We start from the raw sequence: 19,118 nt of genomic DNA on the forward strand, positions 1-19,118 counted from the left end.
TGGCTGTTATCTCACAGCCATTTCAAAGCTCTACAGTTTTCAAGCACAGTCCTTTGTTTTGTGCAAAGTCCTTCGTATTTTGTGGAAACAAATGACAATTTCACTTTCTTTAATCTCAGACGAAAAACAGTAAAAACTCCAAGTGATAACTTGTACATCTAAACTTGAAACAAACCAAGTATGTAACAAGATTCTCTTGTATAACAGCGATCAATTTTTGAGAAAAAAAGTAACTACAATGTTTCTCATTTAATTGACCATTTGAACTATGGTAGAAATTTAGAAAACATTTGCTCCGAAAGAAACAGACCACTTACTAGGTATACTTTCAGTAATGAATGAATATTAAAAATAACCTTCAAAGAGATCAACAGAACACGACAAAATTCTGAAAATTACAAATCACTTTCAAAATGAAACCATGTTTCAATTGCAAAACTAAGGTGAGCATTACCACACACACAAACCTTACTTTGATGACTACATTTAACAAAATACAGTTGAATCTGGTCAATATTGTATAACCTGAAATCCAAAATTCCATAATACTTCAGTTAAGCAACTGAGGAACAAACAATGCTAAAGCAGCTGGTAAAGAAAATAATTTGTTTTGTGTGTTTTCCACAGCTCAAGAACAGGAAATTGAAGTGAAATAAAAATAGTCAAGCCATAGATATGAGAAATAGCTAAACCAAAAATTCACGTAAGTGAAAATAGCTGCAAGCGCTGAAATATCTCAAACAGCATGCTGCCCCAAAACCTAAAGAGGTAAACAATCAATCAGTAGTATTTCAATAAAATAGCAGAAGTTCATAAAATGTTTTCACAATACTCACAAAAAGATAGTTTAATAATTGTATTTCTTATTTTATGGAACTAAGTTTAGGGGAAAAGTTTTATTTCATGTGCAGACTATTGTCTGACTAAAACTATGATCTATCTTGCAACGGAGAATGTCTCAAGTGGGCTTTTCAGAAGCTGATGATATTAATGACCCCCCCTTTCTTCAAAGGAGAAAGATACACAGCTGTAGACTGTGTTACATCAGTCACTGCTCCACTCAGACAACAGCATCAGCAGACAAAATACAAATCCAAACAGCTGCAAATAGCTTCTTTTCTCAATCTTTCTTTCTTAAAAGAAGCCTGCCTTGATTTACTACTACATCAAATTTCAACAGTATTGAAATGCATTTACCAAGAACATCAGTGATACAGATTGTCAATATTTAGAAGTTAAGAATAATGATTTGAATTGAAAACTACAACTTGTTTTAAAATAAAACTCACTGATTTATACATTCTGCTGGCTAAATACAAGGAAGAAAACAGGAAGGGCATACTGATGAGGGCAAACTTAATTCTTCAACTAAATACACAATATGTGTCAAAATTTTAGTACATCAAAGTTTTGATTATAACACCACTCTGTTGCATACAAAGTGCTGTATCATCTTGCACTTTATCCACCTACCCTGTACGATATACAGTTCTAGGTAAACAAGAGGTTTATAATCATGTATATTAGTGGGTAAATCAAGACACTATTAACATATATCATTATGTATCATAATCATACAGCTGCTTTGCTTTCATTCTTAGCCTGCTTTGCTGCCCTTGCAACATAAAGGGGGGGGGGGGGGGAAATGTTGTTTTGTGAAATTCTAATTCCATGTCAAAACAAAACAGGTTAAATCACAGAATTATACAGAACAGTTGAGGTTGGAAGTGACGTCTGCAGACCATCTAGTCCAACCAACCTGCTCAAGCTGGGGTACCTATAGCACATTGCACAGGATCATGTCCAGGTGGGTTTTGAATATCTCCAGAGAAGAAGACTCCACAGCCTCTCTGGGCAACCTGTGCCAGTGCTCCGTCACTCTCACAGGGAAGAAATTTTTCCTTCTATTCAGGTGGAACTTCCTGTATTTCAATTTATGCCTATTGCCTCTTGTCCTGTCACTGGGCACCACTGAAAAGAGTCTGGCCCTATTCTCTTGACACCCTCCCTTCAGATACTTACACACATTGATAAGATCCCCCCCTCAGTCTTCTCTTCCCCAGGCTGAAGAGGCCCAGCTCTTGCAGCTGTTCCTCATAGGGCAGGTGCTCCTCTGATCATCTTCGTAGCCCTATGCTGGACTCTCTCCAGTAGCTCCATGTCTCTCTTGTCCTGGGGAGCCCAGAACCGGACACAGCACTCCAGATGTGTCACCAGGGCCGAGCAGAGTGGCAGGACCATCTCCCTCGACCTGCTGGCAGCACTCTTCCTAATGCACCCCAGGAGACCATTGTCCTTCTCAGCTATGAGAGTACATTGCTGGCTCAAGGTTAACTAGTTGTCCACCAGAACAGGTTTCCAGTAGGTCAGCCCTGAGACTGTACTTGTACATGCAGGTATTCCTCCCTAGGCACAGGACCCTGCACTTCCCTCTGTCGAACTTCATGAGGTTCCTCTCCACCCAACTCTCCAGCCTGTTCAGATCTCTCCGAATGGCAGCACAGCCTTCTGGAGTATCAGCCACTCCTCCTAGCTTCCAGGGTCATTGATGAAGAGGTCGAACAAGACTAGACCCAGTACTGACCCCAGGGGGACACCACTAGCCACAGGCCTCCAACTAGTCTCCGTGCCACTGAAGACGACCCTCTGAGCTTTGCCTTTCAGCCAGTTCTCAATTCACCTCACTGTCCACTCATCTAACTCACACTTCCAGAGCTTATCTAGGAGGATGTTATGGGAGACAGTGTCAAAAGCCTTGCTGAAGTCAAGACAGATGAGGAGAGAGCAGTGGATGTTGTCTACCCAGCCAGTTGTTCCATCATAGAAGACTGTCAGATTGGTTAAGCATGCTTTCCCCTTGGTGAATCCATGCTGACTACTTCTGATCGCCTTCTTATCCTTCACGTGCTTAGAGATCCAGGATGACCTGCTCCATTACCTTTCCAGGGATGGAGGTGAGGCTGACTGGCCTGTAGTCTCCTGGGTCCTCCTCCTTGCCCTTTCTGAAGGCTGGAGTGACGTTAGCTTTCTTCCAGACCTCAGGTAAAGCAGTTTCTGACTGATAAACTAAGGTGCTAGGAATACTCACATTTATCTAAGACTTTTTAAAGACAAAAAAAAAAATCAAAAAGAGCCTTCTCTCTAAGGTCTAATGGGCAAATTACTATGTTAATATATTTATGCTACAAAATATTTTAATACCAGCTTTATTTGCACGTGATATAATGACAAAAGACAGAATAATGCAGCACAGAACATTGTTATCATACAAAACTCACAGAAGACAGAAAAAGTGAAGTTGATAGTTAACATTGTCTACCTTTTCTACCTTTCCACCATTCATGTCACTGGGGAGGAATTTCTTGCCAATGGTTCTTAAATCTGTCTGAAATTAAAACAGAAGACAAGAGAATATTAACCTAAAATATCCTGTTTCAAAAAAAAAAAAAAAAAAAAATTAAAAACTTACTACCATAAAATAGAAAAAAAGAAGGGTATTCTTTCTGCTATTATGTAATGTCCACTGTTTATAGACCACATAAAACCCACTCCTTTAAGAAAAACTAAATAACTGAAAAAGTAGGAAAAACACCTTTTATATCACAAAATTAAAACTAGATGAAAGGTTTTTCAAAATGAATTGTTTTGGTTTTTTTAATAGTATTTTTCTCATTTTAAGACTGATTAGATGCAATTCTGATGTTTAATACAAGTAAATGTCTTTCTCCTCTCTCCATCCAGGGCTTAAAGAAAAGCATTTTTAGTCTGTTTTACACACACAAAAAAAATCTCTCATAAAATGTTGTGATGATTTTTGCAGTTATGCCCAGAGTAGAAGTTCAAATAATACGTACATTAAATGATTTTAATTTCAATGTCTGATTATTTCTTTCAGAAGGGAGATAAACAGCTACACAATACTGCTCAGTAACTATACAACATATCCACCAAAATCATTTAACTAAAGAATTCAAATGATCAAAGGAACTAATCTCCTTAAAAGCACTTTCACCAACACATAGTTTGGCAAGTATTTCGGTCAGCGTGATGTCTAATAAAATGAAGTGGATGGCTAAAATCTGCAGTATTTTAAAACAGAAAACAATAAAAACAAATTAACATTTATGCATTAGGAACACGCCAGTGCAGATTCCTGTACTGAAGCTAAAACTCTTCCGTACCTAATTAGGTCATAAACACTTCCAAAAGAAGAAGGACTAAATAAAATTACTACTGGAACTTAGCATACTAACTTGCCATTAACATATGCCAGTGGACTAGCATACCAAAGGAGAAGTGAGCAGCACTGTAATTTAGCATCTGAAACAACATAGACAAGTCTTTTACTCTTCTTTTCTTCAATAAGAAATACTGATGCCCTAGTTAAAGGTTAAAAGTTAACACATAGGGATGCTGTTTTACTGATTTTTTTCTAAATATCCATAATGAGGGGATAAATGCCCAACCCACTTTCTCTGTTGGGCACGATAACCATATGTAGCGATAATAAAGCATATTCGATTTTCAATCTGAGCACATCTGAGGAACTGACCCATCATCTGTCACTTATTTATCTGAATTTTACACACACAAAAAAAAATTATAAACTATCCCCACAGTGTTCCATATCCATTTAATTGACAAATGTCTAGTGAAATGCTTTGAAATCCAAGTCGCAGGAAGGAGAGATAACCTTTACAAATCCTTTGCAATATCTCATACAAAATAAAAATATTTGAAGGACTAAAAGCATGTTTCCATCTCTTTGGTAAATATTTTTAAAAGTACATGGAAAAGATCAATTGACTTCTTGGTTTCTTCTGTCCCAAATGGTACTCCAAAAGCCAACAAAAGATGTGAATTTTGTAATTTCACAGTTTGCACTTTCCTCCAAAACACACTGCTATTCCCTACCTAGCCAACAGACAACTTAATCTTCTGGCATCAAAAATGGTAACAAACTTCATAACAAATACTGATAAGCAATTAAAATAGTCTTGGAAAACTTGCATAAAATTTCTCTTTTATTTTACTTTGATTAGCAAACAAATAAACAAACTTAAATACAACACACACACATGCACAAATGATCATCTTTGTACTTGCTTCAGCAGGTGCTCACATGCAAGGTGAGCACAGCAATTTGAAAGTATTTTTTTTAAAAACCAAGAATACATTCTCAGACTTATATAAGCATATTACTACAAGTCTGAGATAAGCATATTACTACAAGTCTGATAAGCATATTACTACAAGTCTGAGAACGAATCATATTACAATTTTGCATTACTTCTTTTCAAACTCATTACACAAATTTGTGCAGGTACATATGCGAGTGATCGAAGACATACTTGAAGAATAAATGAGGAGAGGAAATCTTTTTTTCAGAATATCTTCTTAAACCAACAGTGGTTGAATTTCAATTAAGATACACAAAACAATTTTCACCAAATCTCCTTCACAATTTCATTAAGAAGCATCAGTTTTCTCAAGTGTTCTACTATATCATTTTCTCCTCTTGGAACTACATACAATTGTTACAAAAGAAAAAGTTTACATAAATCCATAGAGCATGTAAAAGCTTTAATAGTTCTGATATGAATGACTCAGAAGACCTACTCAAAGAAAAATTCTCCTTCTCATCCTATTAACAGGATAACAAAAATACACAACTGAGATATCTCACTCTTAGAATTAGAATTCTGAATCAACAAAATTCACATACTTTGAGTCCTTCCAAATGTTCAATTTCTTTGTTTTCAAGTTATTTATTTATTGGCAGAAATATATGACTACTAATCTAGATTTCTACAGTAAATCAAAAAAAAACTCTTTGTAGTTACATATATATGTACAGGAAAATTCACCATTAGATTGCATCTATTTTAAGGAATATCATGCCCAGAAATTAAAGGCATTGTGCAAGTATGCCTTACTCATCACATTTGCACTATAACTTCACACCATTGTCTGTCTACAACACTTTGAATCTTACTATTTGGCTGCATTTTGACAACATTTCACAAACATAAAAGTATTTTCTTTACTGCAAATTATGTTCATTTTACTCCCTCAAGTTTCACCATGTGCAATAGGTGTATTTTCCAAGCAAAGTTCTAAAATAACTCATATATTACTGCAGGTGTCCAAAGGTGGGAGAGAGCTCTTTAACTTTTATGTAAATCACACAGTTAATTAGCTTGACAAACTCGCACCTGAGCAGTTACAGATATGATTTTTAGCATGATTTGTCAAAAAAAAAGTTCAATCATAACTTACATTAAGGGCAACTAGGATAATGTCATTTGTATTGACTTTTTCAGAGGAACTTATGCAAGCTTCAATTCCTTCATCTGAAAGATACCTATTAAAGAATATATATACATTAGTACATCGCATGAATACATAACAGGCAAACATTTTTCACATATAAAGATTATTTAGATTATACCCTCTATATTAGTGACATCAGAAGCACATATTAACAAAAATAACAAGAAAACCCTCAAACTTGAAGAATGATTCCATGAAATCAATCCCCTTACACTGAGACATGACTGAATAAGAAATTCCTTTTTCCATAAATTCTTAGGAAAAAAAACCAAAATACAGCCATCATTCAAATTAAATCACAGAGGGTAACCCCTTATGCCCCCAAGTACCTGTTTTATATCAACTGCTTCGGGCTTTACTCACTATTCAAGTGGAATACTTCTACTCATACACTTGCTGGAAAAAAAGAGAGCGGAAAATAAAAAGTGCAATACTGTTTCTAAAGAGCAAGACTGTAGTTAAACCTGTAAAGGTTGGGGCATGTAACAATACCATCCTTGAAAAATTTTGCTTCCCTGGGCTACAAAGTAACTGGCAACAGTAGAGGAGCACTACCTGGTACCAATAGCCAAGTATGGTGAAAAGGTTTCAATAAAAACAGAAAACCTCCTACACAATCACATTCAGAAATAGCACTTGTGACCTTTATGTTGGTAGTCAGGGATCAGTAATTTCCTGCCAAAAATCTGTCAGGATACAATAAATTTGTTCAGCAGAAAAATCAAGAAAAAAAGGTAATTGATTCAACTTAAAAGGTCTGACCTATTCTGACCTTCAAAATATTTTTAAAAGGATAATTTTGACTTGTGTGGTCAGAAATTGTGACTTTTGTTATTAATTTTTCCTCTTATTTCCTATTAAGAGCCCTAGTTCTCACGTTTGTGTAGCTGGCAATCTGCCTTCTCTACATACATCTTCATTTTATTTACTATATCACAGCAACCATTAAATAATTGGTATTTACTGGATATTGAACCTGACACAGTACTTGCCCAAATAACAGTCAGGTACTGTACTAACTACCTGACAAGGAATTACATTCCCCAAAGAATAAAGAAGCAATTTAATCTACATGAAGCTTTCTTTTTAACACATATTAAAAATAAATTTTCCAGATTATTTCAAGAAATCTTTCTTTAAAAAGAAAATATTGTCCACGGCATAACAGATAAGATAAAACACTTCAAGGGAAGTAGACTTGATAGACCTTTTCGATTCTGGCCCCGACAGCACAAACATCACCCTCTCCAGCCACGACAGCGTTGCCAGACTAATTAATGATCCTGGTTCTACTCTCCAGACACCTGATACGACCCCTAAACTGTTCAAGTCAGACAACAAGATCTAGCAAATCCTGACAAAACACTGGAGGGGGAAAAAAAAATGCACCTGGAGTGAAGTGGAGGGAAAAAAAAATCCTGTATAACAGCAGGAGAAGAAAACGGACTGTTTCTGCTGCAGAAGCGGCCTGCTTCAGCAGAGTAAGGTGGCAGGATTTATTAGGCTGCGCAGGAATGCAGGATTTCTCAGCTGAGCGACTCTGAGCTCAAGCACTACAACCTGTGCAGATTCAAATAACTGCTTTGAATTAGCAGATGGATCTTGTTAACTCGAGTGAGTCAGAATGTAAAGCAGAACAGAATTCCCACTCTCAGTGTCAGAAGGAACTGGAACAGATACATCCTACAGGCAAAATCCTACACTTGAGGCTTCAATTGTGATTTAATTATACCAGCCATAAACTTCCTGAAAAGAGTGGTACCATAAATTCTACAAGTTTACCTTCTGTTATCTTCAGCATAAAATTGAACATAAGGCGTACTGGTGGGGGGGGGGAAAAATACAATCTCATAAGCTGAATCTTAGACTGTTGGGCAAGCTGTGGAAAGGTTCTTCCTCTTCCATTTTTAATGCAAATGAAGGAATTCTGGTTCTGTTAGTCCCAACAGAATTGAAGAATTCTGTTACAGAATTACATACTCTAGTTTTTATATGTAGGCACTAATGTTTTCATAAATAAGTAAATATTTATATAGAAAGAGTGACCAAGTAAGAATTTGAGCTAGAACTAGAACTTCCCACACAGGGTAAAGTTTAATTCTGCTATCATCCAATGCACCACTCAGGCACATTTCCATCTCTCCCTTCAAAGTGAAGGCTGAAACACAGTTGAAAAGTTCCAGTGTAGTGAGATGAACTAAACTGCTAACTTAAAAATGGAACATTTCGATTAAAGGAGAGTGAGGGCTTGCTTTTTTTTCTGCTTTTTGTTTGTTTGTTTGAGATAGAAAGATGAATATAAAAACAATGGAAAAGACTATTCATTTTTGACTTGTATTAACTTAAGCAACAACTCTTAACAAAAGCATTGCCCATCTGACTGAAATCTCTACCAGTGCAACAGAGGCAACAACAGTGAGTGCCCTTTGGGGACATCTGCCAGCTTATTTTGCTGAAAAGCTGCAATGATCGCTTAAAAGAATGATCAATGCAGTTGTTAAAATATTCTCCAAAAAAGCAACATCTGTAAACATCAAAGGGTGAATAGTTTTTCAGAATTTTTCTTTTGTTTTTAGAAGTATTTATTACATAAAAGCATGTATGACTTAAATACATTAGAACAATTTTCAGGAACAAAAGTACTTTTATCAAGAAGAAAGAGCAAATCAACAATTATCTCAGCAAAACTCTGCTGAAGGACTTCCACAGAGAAGAAGCAAAATTGAAAGAGCTTTCCAATAGCTCATCAGGTTCTGCTTCTGTGCAATCAGACCTCCGAGTGCAAGAAATTATCTGCAGCAGGGCAACGAACCACAACCAGCCCACAAGCAACCAGAACAGATTTTTCCTTCCTTAATGGAAGCCTGGAATGAACATACCAAGCCAATCTTTTCTATTTTGCCCTAATAACCCCTCCTATATAGACTGCTTTATGCAGCACTGCAAATTCAGAATGCATTTAGATTTTCTTTATAACCTTAGGAAAAGTTTTTTATTGAAATTAAATGATCTTGTTTTCTCATTGTTTAACTTTGAACATTTCCTGCCACAAGGCTCACAAATTACTTAAGAAAAAAAAAAAATCAGTGTTTGAAGAAAATTGCAAGTGTACTTATAGCGGAAAAACATATCACCTCTTTCAAATGTAAAACAATGTGAAAGGGAGTTTAAATCTGCAAAATTAATCCTTCGGTTGGCATAAAATATACAAATTATAAAGTCTCAAATTCTTTTTTTCAGACTCTAAAGAAAACAAAGGCCCTTTTTCTATCTGCTTTCAGTACAGGTATGTGATACGCTGCAGGAAGGACCCTTACAGCATAAGGCTAGTCTTTTATTCTCTATATTAAATGAAGAAAAAGACTCTGCCTGAGCCAAAAAAGAAAAACTCTCCTCAGAAGTCAGAGAGAACAGCACTGAAACTCTGTGTCTTTGTATTACATTCGTTGAAGCGCCTCACAAAATCTATATTGCCTGTTCTGCACATTTTTCAGGAGACCAGGACCTGCCACCAGCCTAACTAATGAAGGCTGAAGTATGAAGTGATTCTACTATATTCCTCTTGCCAGAAGGCCAGAAGCAACCCTCAGTCGTCCGTCCACTAGACCACACTGCAAGAAGGAGCTCGTGAACCGATAAAGCCCAAGACACCTCCAGCAGCACTATGCTCTGTGTCCTGGCTAATTCATGCTCTCTGCATCCCAAGTTGTCTCATCCTTCTGTAACAAGGAAAAGGGGCGGACTGAATAAGTCAAGCATAAAAATTGTGCTACTGCAGCAACAAATTTCCCTTTGTATTTCCTCTTAAGAAGCATTTCAGAATTACGGACATTTGGTTGAGGGAAAGGAGCAAGCAAGGGGAAGAAAAACAATAAAATAGAGAAATAGAGGAATGAGTGAAAAAGTAGACTAGACTCACTAGACTTCTTTTTCAAACATCTTTAAAAACAATTTCAAAGGTTATAAATTGAAGTAATGCAGACAATTCAACTGACATCAAAGGAATTATAATTAAGTAATGCCGTACGAGTCAGGTAGGGATTTTGTGGCCTTAGAACACTAATACGAATTAAAAAAAAAAAAAGAGAGAGAGAGAGAGAAAGAAAGAAAAGAAAACATTTTACAAAAAAAAAAAAAAAAAAAAAAAAAGGAAAGAAAGAAAAAAAAAGGACATAAAGCTCCTCAAATAGTAGAGATGTTTATTTGTGGAACATTCTCTTGGGAGAAGAGACCAGAAGGGAGAGGAAATAATGCAGTGGAAGGAAAATAAATGCTTCTGTTGCAATTCTTCCACATTGTTTGCTAAAACCTGAGGGATATTTTTCTCACCTATTCCTCCCGGAACCCCCCCCCCACTCATTTAAGACATAACAGTACAATCCCCTTAGCAACAGCTTTTGTCAGAAGAACACCTACATTTCAAACTAAAGAAATGGAAGTACACAGATTCTAACACTTTCCAGTGAAAAGCAACAATGAAGCTATTATTAAAACAAAACCATTAGTAACAAACCAGCATTTTCTATACGATCCATTCACGTATAAATTTAAATCTGGAATTTTCCATATAAGATTCTTAGAAAACTAGGAAAAGATTCTTAAAAAAAAACTAGGTAACCACCCTAGGTAACACACAGACAGAATTCTTTTCTTCTGTTCCATCATATCAATTTACTATCTCACCTTTATATGTTACAAGCATGTGCACTCTCCATTGTAGTGCTTTCCATGGTTGAGGGCTATAATCCTGTGGTACCAATTTCAGCTATCTTTCTGCTCATCTTATTTTATCTTCTGCTTTACTTTATCAAGAACAGGTTACATCTTACATAACCTAAATACACAGATTACTGTTAATGCTATGCTGTATTTATTTGTAGAGAGTATTCCAATGTCTCTTACTTGGTAATGCCACAAAAGATGACAGAACAATTTTAACAATAAAACTCTTAAAATATAAGCAGAGTGCAATACAAAAGAATGCACTAGCTCAAGTCAACCACTGGATGCCAGTATTGCTACATAACAGAAGAACAGTATCTTCTACATTAGCTATTTCAAAGTTGGAGCACTTTTTAATAAGGTTTCAAAATGTTCTACTGAATTTCAGTTGTATAAAGGAATTATACTGCATTTTTAGAAATTTTATTGAGGGGCTATCATTAAAGCTGTTTTAAAAAACATTTTTAGAACATTGTTATGCTAAACACGAAAATCAGATTTAAAGAGGAGACCTCTTCATACCCTATAACCTGCATAACAACACCGGGAACGCAAGTGACATTGTTCTTGCCTTTGACTCCTAAGCTTTTTATTTAAAGAATAATGTACTATTATACAGGTTACTATAGAGAATAAAACAGAACTTAGAGGTTAAGAAAAATAAAGAAGATTTTGGAAGGATTCAAAAGTCCTGCCAAAATTAGGATTAGCTGTTTCTTTATCCACAAGGCAAATGTCTGTTAGGAATGATAAACACCTCTAATGTAGATTCAGTAGCCTTCTTGGCAATCTTTCTTTTATTCTTCTAACCTCCAAGCAAGTGAAGGTTTTGTTAACATTAACCTTGCTGCATTGCCTTCCATTGCTTCTTGTCATCCTCACATATAAAGAGAAGAGATTATGCCTTTCCTTTTGGCAACCACATTTAAAGACTTGCATCCTCCCTTCCCTTACTCTACATCTTAAACAGATGATTATTACTGGCTAAGTGTATTTTTCCCCTATCATTTATCTAACATGTCAGTATCTCTTTGAATTCTAACCCTAAGCACTAACATGTTCACATTCCCATGTAGCTTTATCCTGTGTTTAATACTTCACGCACCATCATCCAAGTCTTTAATGAAAGCAACAAATAGAAGTTGCCCGAGGCAATGCCTTCATCCCGCCTTACATTTTGACTGAGCCAGGAGCAGCCACTCTTTGTACTATGACCTTACAGTAAGCTGAAGTTACTAAGTGCTAAGTTACTCCTGAAAGATACAAAAACAAAATGTTAAAATAACTGAGTGTACTGTATTATACTGTTAGAAAAGTGCAGTAAGTTTTAAGTATACCTTTTTCCAAACACAGTTTTGCTTATTTGCACCACCAAGAAGGCACACAGAGAATTACAAAATTTTGGTTGCAACTAGGGACAGTATTTAAATGAAATGAACCTTCCTAGGTACATATATACTTAAGCATATATTTTAAACATTACTGATACTCCGAGCTGCTGCACAATGACTACAGCACCTCATTTCCCCAGGCATTTAAACTTCTATCCTAGCTACATAACTTTTCACTCATGGGCATGTATCTTTTTCCTTTTTTAAAAAAAAGAAAAAAAAATGTTTTCTCCAACCCGGGTCAAGCTGAAACTCCAGAAAGGAATTCATAAAATATGCATTTCCAAGTTCAAACTCTTATGCATTAGCTGAGAAAATTTAAAGTCTAACCCCTTGCAGCTATATATGACACCTGTCTTTCAATTAAAAAAAAAAAAAAAAAAAAAAAAAAAAAAAAAAAAAAAGCCAGGTAAGAAAGCCAATGTAGTTTTATAACTAAAAAAAAGAAACTTAAAATTAATTTTACCATTATATAGTAAAAATGTCTTCTTCCTCTCCTCCCCTTTTTACAGGGAGGAAGTAAACATAACTATGCAGTAGTAAAAACTTACGTTGTTAGTGAAATCAAGACCTAAGGAAAGCAAGGCAAACCCTCAGAGACCAGGAAAAGAAAACCAACTAAAGTGCTTTAAGCAAAAAATCAATGCACCAGCTTCATCGCAGGTTGCTTCTGCCAGCTGGAAGAAACCTTCAGCCATAACAGGATAAAGGCCAGTAATTCATTAGTATTGCAATCTTAAATATACGTCATACCAGACACCACCTAAATTATTAGGCATCGATACTTTCATTGCATGAGCAATGCTACTAGTCTTGCATCTGACACTGTGAGGCCCACTCCAACCACACAGTGTGCTGTTCCCTCAATAGCTCCCCGGCCTCAAACCTTATTGCTTCCCCCTCCTCTCAGCTCTGGAGAGGTGCAGAAGCAGAAATAATTGCTCTCCCTAAGCAGCAGCCTTTTTATACCCCTCCTACAGCAATATGGTAGAGGAGTAAAGAGCTACCTTATACCTGGATCAGTAGAACCTGAGAGGGGATCTGGTGATAAAGAGGTTTCTCATGGAGGACACCGAAGAGAGGGCACCCAGCATTCCCAGTAATACTTTGAGTGCTTCAAAGTCTGTATTTTGTCAGCATTTTTAGTTACTTTTATTACTCCAACTTTTCATCTAACAGACAAGGACTATTCTTATACAAAAGCATTATTAGCCAGTGATAGGTTTAGAATTATTCTTTAGTATAGACTTGACATGCTAACTGAAGTATTATCTATTATTAGGCTAGCCTGACTAGTCCATCATTCTCTCTAACATTTCTCCAGGCCCACACACCACCCTCCTCTTCTTTATCACTAACACTAGCCTCCCTGAAATCACTCTGTTCCAAAATTAAGCATCAAAACCAAATTTTCAGCATAGAGAGGATAGAGAATGCACATTTTAAGATATTTAACACTTGCATTACTGAGGTGTTTATAGTAATGCCTCTTATATAGTATGATGTATAGTATGATGTATGCTTTTTTCAAGTCTATTTTCTTCTATAGAATTCCTACTGCTGGAGATACAATTTTATTTTTTAAAACACAAAAGGGTTTAAATCCATGTTATGATGCAGGTACTACCATGTCTTTCATGAACACATACCACAACAGAAAAGTTGAGAGAATTCAACTTTGCACTTGTACCAGTCGTAACAGTTAGCAACACCTTTACAGCCCTTCAACTCAGTGCACCAAATCTACAAAGTTACATCTTTGTAGGCAAAAGTGAAAAACGAGAGCCAGCTGCTCCCAAGCAAGAACAGAATCACTTTGTTCCCAATGGCAGAACACAAAACGATCATTCGTAAGGGCTTGCACAAGATTTGGGCACTCTGGAAATCAGAGAATGCCTGGTGATCCAGTTCTGTGTGAGGCTGGTTTGAGGACAGCCCCTGTTCTTCTCCAAGCAAGGGACCGGGAAAGGGAAGCGCATTCACGCTGAAGCCTCACTTGAAGAGGCAAGAAGGAGCTACTAAGCAGGATGTTCTCTGAAAGGGCTCTGTAGCCCTTGAATTTACTTCCTTGTGCTCTCAAAAAGCTCAGATTAGACGGCCTTCGCTGAATGCTGTAATGTTCTTCTCTTTTCACTGGCACCTGTAAACAGGGGAAAACTGAACGGGTAAGAAACCACTGAAGGACAGGATAAAAGCTACCAATTAAGTTGTCAGATCTGCACACAGTATGTTATACTAAATTGTACAGCTGCACATTTAGGGTATTATTTGTGATACACTTTTAAATTGTATTAACAGCACTTTCAGAATATGCAAAGGTAACTACCTTGAAGGCTTATACAAACATATGTAAACAGCTATTTTATTTTCCACTTTATAGTAAGTGCAAAAGGTACATATCAATAATTTGAAAGACAGCTTACATTTAAAGATTAGCTAACAAAGTATAAATTTTTCATGTAAAAGATGCCAAAACTGAAGCAATTATTAAGAAGTAGAGAATTAAATGGATTTAAAGGAGAAGGGGAAAAAATGTAATTTCCCCAAAATAAAATATTGCAATCACCAGCTGCTTAGCATCAAGCTAGAAAGAACTTTTGCCTACCTCACATATTACTGTGCTTCCACTTTTTCAGTCTCTTAAAATGAGATAGACACATACAAGACATACAGCTTCCTTTACTGGAATGGAAGAAACAAAACAAGTTTCACAACCTAAAAGTAATCTTCAATCACATCAAAATGCACATCCATATGTAAGGCCAGGAGTGTTTCTGAATCAAACTGGGAACTCTATTTTGCTTCAGCAGCTGAAAACTATTATTTTTTGTGACGACTTCACATTGAAGTGAAAAAGCTATATACATTTTTAGATCACTATAGACAGAATCTTAGATATAGAAAATTATTTCCTATTAATTTCAAAAAACAGCCAAAAACTCAGGGAAAAACTAGATACTTAAAAATACTATCAAAAATTATCTTTAAAATACAAAGTACTGTTGTTCCCTGAGGAGAAATACATTTCATGTTTTTGTGGCTTCCCACAGAACTTTGTTCAGGTCAGTATTATTCATTATTACTAACAGTCTGGGCAAAAACGTAAAGTTGTAGTGATTTTTATATTTAAACTCAAAATCTAACAGATATTCTTCAAAGAAAAAAGGAAGGTTAATTATGCCAAGCATAAACTAAAAGTCAGAAGAAAGACTGATCAAAAATATTTTGGTGGGTTAGTTTGATAGAAGCTAACAATATATTTTTCAAAGTATATGCAATAAGCCTGACAGAAATGACAAGGCTGATAAATGACTGATGGGTAAAAGGAATGATCAAGAAAGACTAGAACTGTAGGGGTTTTTTTCTAGATTTTTCTAGAGTTTTCATTCTAGATTAAAGCTCTACAATGGGTAGGCTTCCACACTAGAGCTCTTGCCAAAATACACTCTTAGCAAGCTTCTCAAATAGATATTACAGGAGAAAAAGTTTCAGAACAGCAGCATCAATAAAAATTGCTGAGACCATGAAGCATTAACCCAAGAGCTCTGCAAGAGCCAATATATAAAGCTGCTGACCTGCTTTAAATCAGCACCTGCATCAAAAGCATGGAAAACCGCAAGCACCACACAGTAGTTTTCAAAGATCAAGTAGCACACAAATAGGTTGCCCAAAGCAGCTATAGGACCTCCATCCTTAGACCTTATGAAGGCTCAGCTAGACAAAGCCGCAGTTCCCCTCACCTAGAGCCCTGCTTGGAGCAGCTGCTTGAACGAGATGATTGCCAGAGATCCTTTCCCATCAACCTTTCTGCAATTCCTGGAACTCAGTCCACTTTGCAACTGCACCTGAACATTATCTTTCAATATGCAAAAGCCTGGTTTTAAACAAGCTAAAATTATGTTGCCTTCATTTTTTGTTTTTTTGTTTTTTTTTTTTTTTTTTGTTTTTTTGTTTTTTTTGTTTTTTTTGCTATTTCTATGCACTTTTGATACATATTCACTTTTATTTCCACGTTTTTAAATTCATCTGGAATTCTGACACAATTTCATAGATGTTGATGTCAGTCCTTCAGGTCTGTCCACGTTTTTTCTTTCACAGCTTGGATCAAAAGCTATTTACTTTTCCTAAGTTCATTTGGTGATCCTTCAGCGAAGAAATCTTTAACAATTATAAAGACATACACATTTTTCACATAAGTATAAGTGATATTAAAAGTCAACTGCCAATACTGGCAAAGAGAGATACATTTCAACACATCAAATCCCAGCTCAGCATACACCTAACACACTTACATAGCAACATTTTCATGTGCTCTCTGCCAGAATAAATATTCTACTTTGTATTGCTGCCTTAGCAGAGGCTCAAGCCTTACAACTTCAAATTTTGAAGGATTGTAATGTAATGTCCTAGTCTACTGGCACTTGTAAGACATATAGTAAACAGCTGATAGGTACGGGGCCTCCCTCTGTGTTACCAAGCTGATGACATGACAAATTAGAGAGCTTAGCATTCCATAAAAAGCTAGACAAGAATTAAACAAGACCAGTTTATACAATGCTACTAATCAAGCAATAATTTACTGTACAGGAATGTAGTATGTATTTTCATCAACTAATAACCTGGGGAGGATTCAGAAATCAATAAAGGTTCCAATTCCAAAACAGACCTGCAAGAAGCTATCAAATAGATAAATGTAGGCAATTCAGTCTTTGTGTTGCCGATATTGATCTTTCTTTTTTCTCCTCTCATCAGTCACAATTACTACTTCTAAATGTTCTATAACCACTTTTAAGAATCTGAATGCAATTCTGCAATTGATATTTAGGTTGTTGAAGGGTTTAGGGAGGTTTTTTTTTTTTTTGTTTTCTTGGATTTTGTTCAAGAGCTGGGATCATAACAATTCATCCCAATCTACTAACATTACTCGTCATTGAAAGTTATGATCCCACCATCATTTGGTTGACTAAATGGTAGAAGCTTACAATGCTGTGACAGAAAAAATCCTTAAAATCACTATCTCAATTGGGTATAATTGGAATTCATCACTAAAAAACTTGACCAGACATAGAAGTTAAAAACCTTTCAGCAATAGAAACCATTCCCTTATTCAAGGCAGGTACAAAGGAAAGACAAGGGTTATCATGTGGAAAAAGATTAGAGTATTTTTAAGGGTATTGAGTAATTTTGTAATACAAGCAGCAACCTGATAGCATAAAAATGACAGAAAAAAAAATGATTGGGTCACAAAGTAATATGCATTTTAAGCCTGTCATTATATCACTAACAAATTTTTTGGTTGCAGCTTCATATGCTTAATTTTGTCAATATGCACTTCCAGAACCACCTTGGTTGTCTTTATTAATTTAGTATTGCTTCTCTTTTATTCCTGCACTCAAACTGACATTACTGCTTTCTAAATTCATGCAATTTCTAACTGTGTTTTTCTAGATTATAAAATGAAGGTAAATATAGCAATTATAGTATTTATGCTAAATTATTATTGCAAGGTACAATGTGAGGCTGTGCTGCTTTTGGCATTCTACTGCATAGAAAAACCAAATTTACCACCAGAGAACAGCTATTTCTCTGCCAAAACCAAAGGAAACATTTTAAAACTTAAATCAAGTATAGCAGTAAGAACTAAACTCCAATTAACCATACCAGAACTCAGACAAAAGAAAAGTAGCTCCAACAAATACAAGCATAAGTTAATACCAAAGAATAATCTCTAAAATATCTGTTATTGCTGAAGTCTGAACTACTGTTTAGAAATATTTAACTGGAAATCGCAAAATTTATAGATTTTTGAAACCAAATACTAACATTGGGAAAATAATTGAGTAGACCATTCCATCAAAACTAAAAAAAACTCCAGTGAAAGGTTATTATAGGGATTCAGATTTCACCTTACTAAAGTCCGTTACAAAGGCAAGCATCTCAGCAGACGCTCTCCCTTCTACCCTGCTTCTTGTTTTGTTCCTTTGTCTTCAATAGGGACTTTGTAAGTATTGTGTGCATTTCACAGCCCTTATTTATCCCCATTTTTACTTAACCCCATGAACACAAGGTGATTCCTCATTCCTATAAAACAATTAGAGCCATAAGATTAGCATATATAAAACTTCCAGTGGGGGTAAGGGTTAATTTCTACTTCTTTTTCTTCTCTACTATCTTCTTTCTTCTCATAGATCTAAACAGCTCTTATTCTCAAGCTGAAAGACTGCAGAAAAAGTAAAGCAATTATTTCATAGAATAATATGCAAGAGGACATGTAAGAAACCAAGGTTTTAAGACCAAGTCACGATGAGATAGCAGTCAAATGCGCAGTTCACAGTATCCTGGGAGGAGATAAAGGATTCAGAATATAAACACGTTTTCCTTGAAAATAGTCAGTTCTTCATGTTACTGCAGTATTTTTTACGAGCGATTAACTTGTTCAGTGCTACTATTTTTATTTTTTTAATATTAGTTTCTCACATCACTCAGTAATTCTACAGCAAAATGAACTTATCCAAATACAGAGGGTTTTTTTTTCTTTTTTGGAAAAAAAAATTATTGGAAAAAAAAAGTCAAATAAAAGTTCCAGGACCAAACTGAAGCCCGTAAAATATCATAAGTATCTATAACCAAAGTATAATTTGTATATATTTCAGGGCAGATATTTTTCTGTTA

General features: G+C 35.7%; 1 protein-coding gene across 2 annotated transcripts in view; it reads right to left on the reverse strand.

The window, feature by feature from the left end:
- The window catches only part of TDRD3 (tudor domain containing 3), a 114,478-nt gene that overhangs the window by 64,536 nt on the left and 30,824 nt on the right, over positions 1 to 19,118 (reverse strand). Inside the window, exons 2-3 of one of the 2 annotated variants that reach the window (XM_062566921.1) lie at positions 6,280 to 6,364; positions 3,320 to 3,385 (exon numbers count right to left, since the gene is read on the reverse strand). In XM_062566921.1, coding sequence (XP_062422905.1) covers positions 3,320 to 3,385; positions 6,280 to 6,364 — 151 coding nt within the window. Of the gene's footprint in view, positions 1 to 3,319; positions 3,386 to 6,279; positions 6,366 to 19,118 lie in introns of those variants that run through there. The other variant, XM_062566922.1, reaches the window with a different exon arrangement.

The sequence above is a fragment of the Rhea pennata genome, chromosome 1 (assembly GCF_028389875.1).
Source record: "Rhea pennata isolate bPtePen1 chromosome 1, bPtePen1.pri, whole genome shotgun sequence".
Classification (NCBI taxonomy): domain Eukaryota; kingdom Metazoa; phylum Chordata; class Aves; order Rheiformes; family Rheidae; genus Rhea; species Rhea pennata.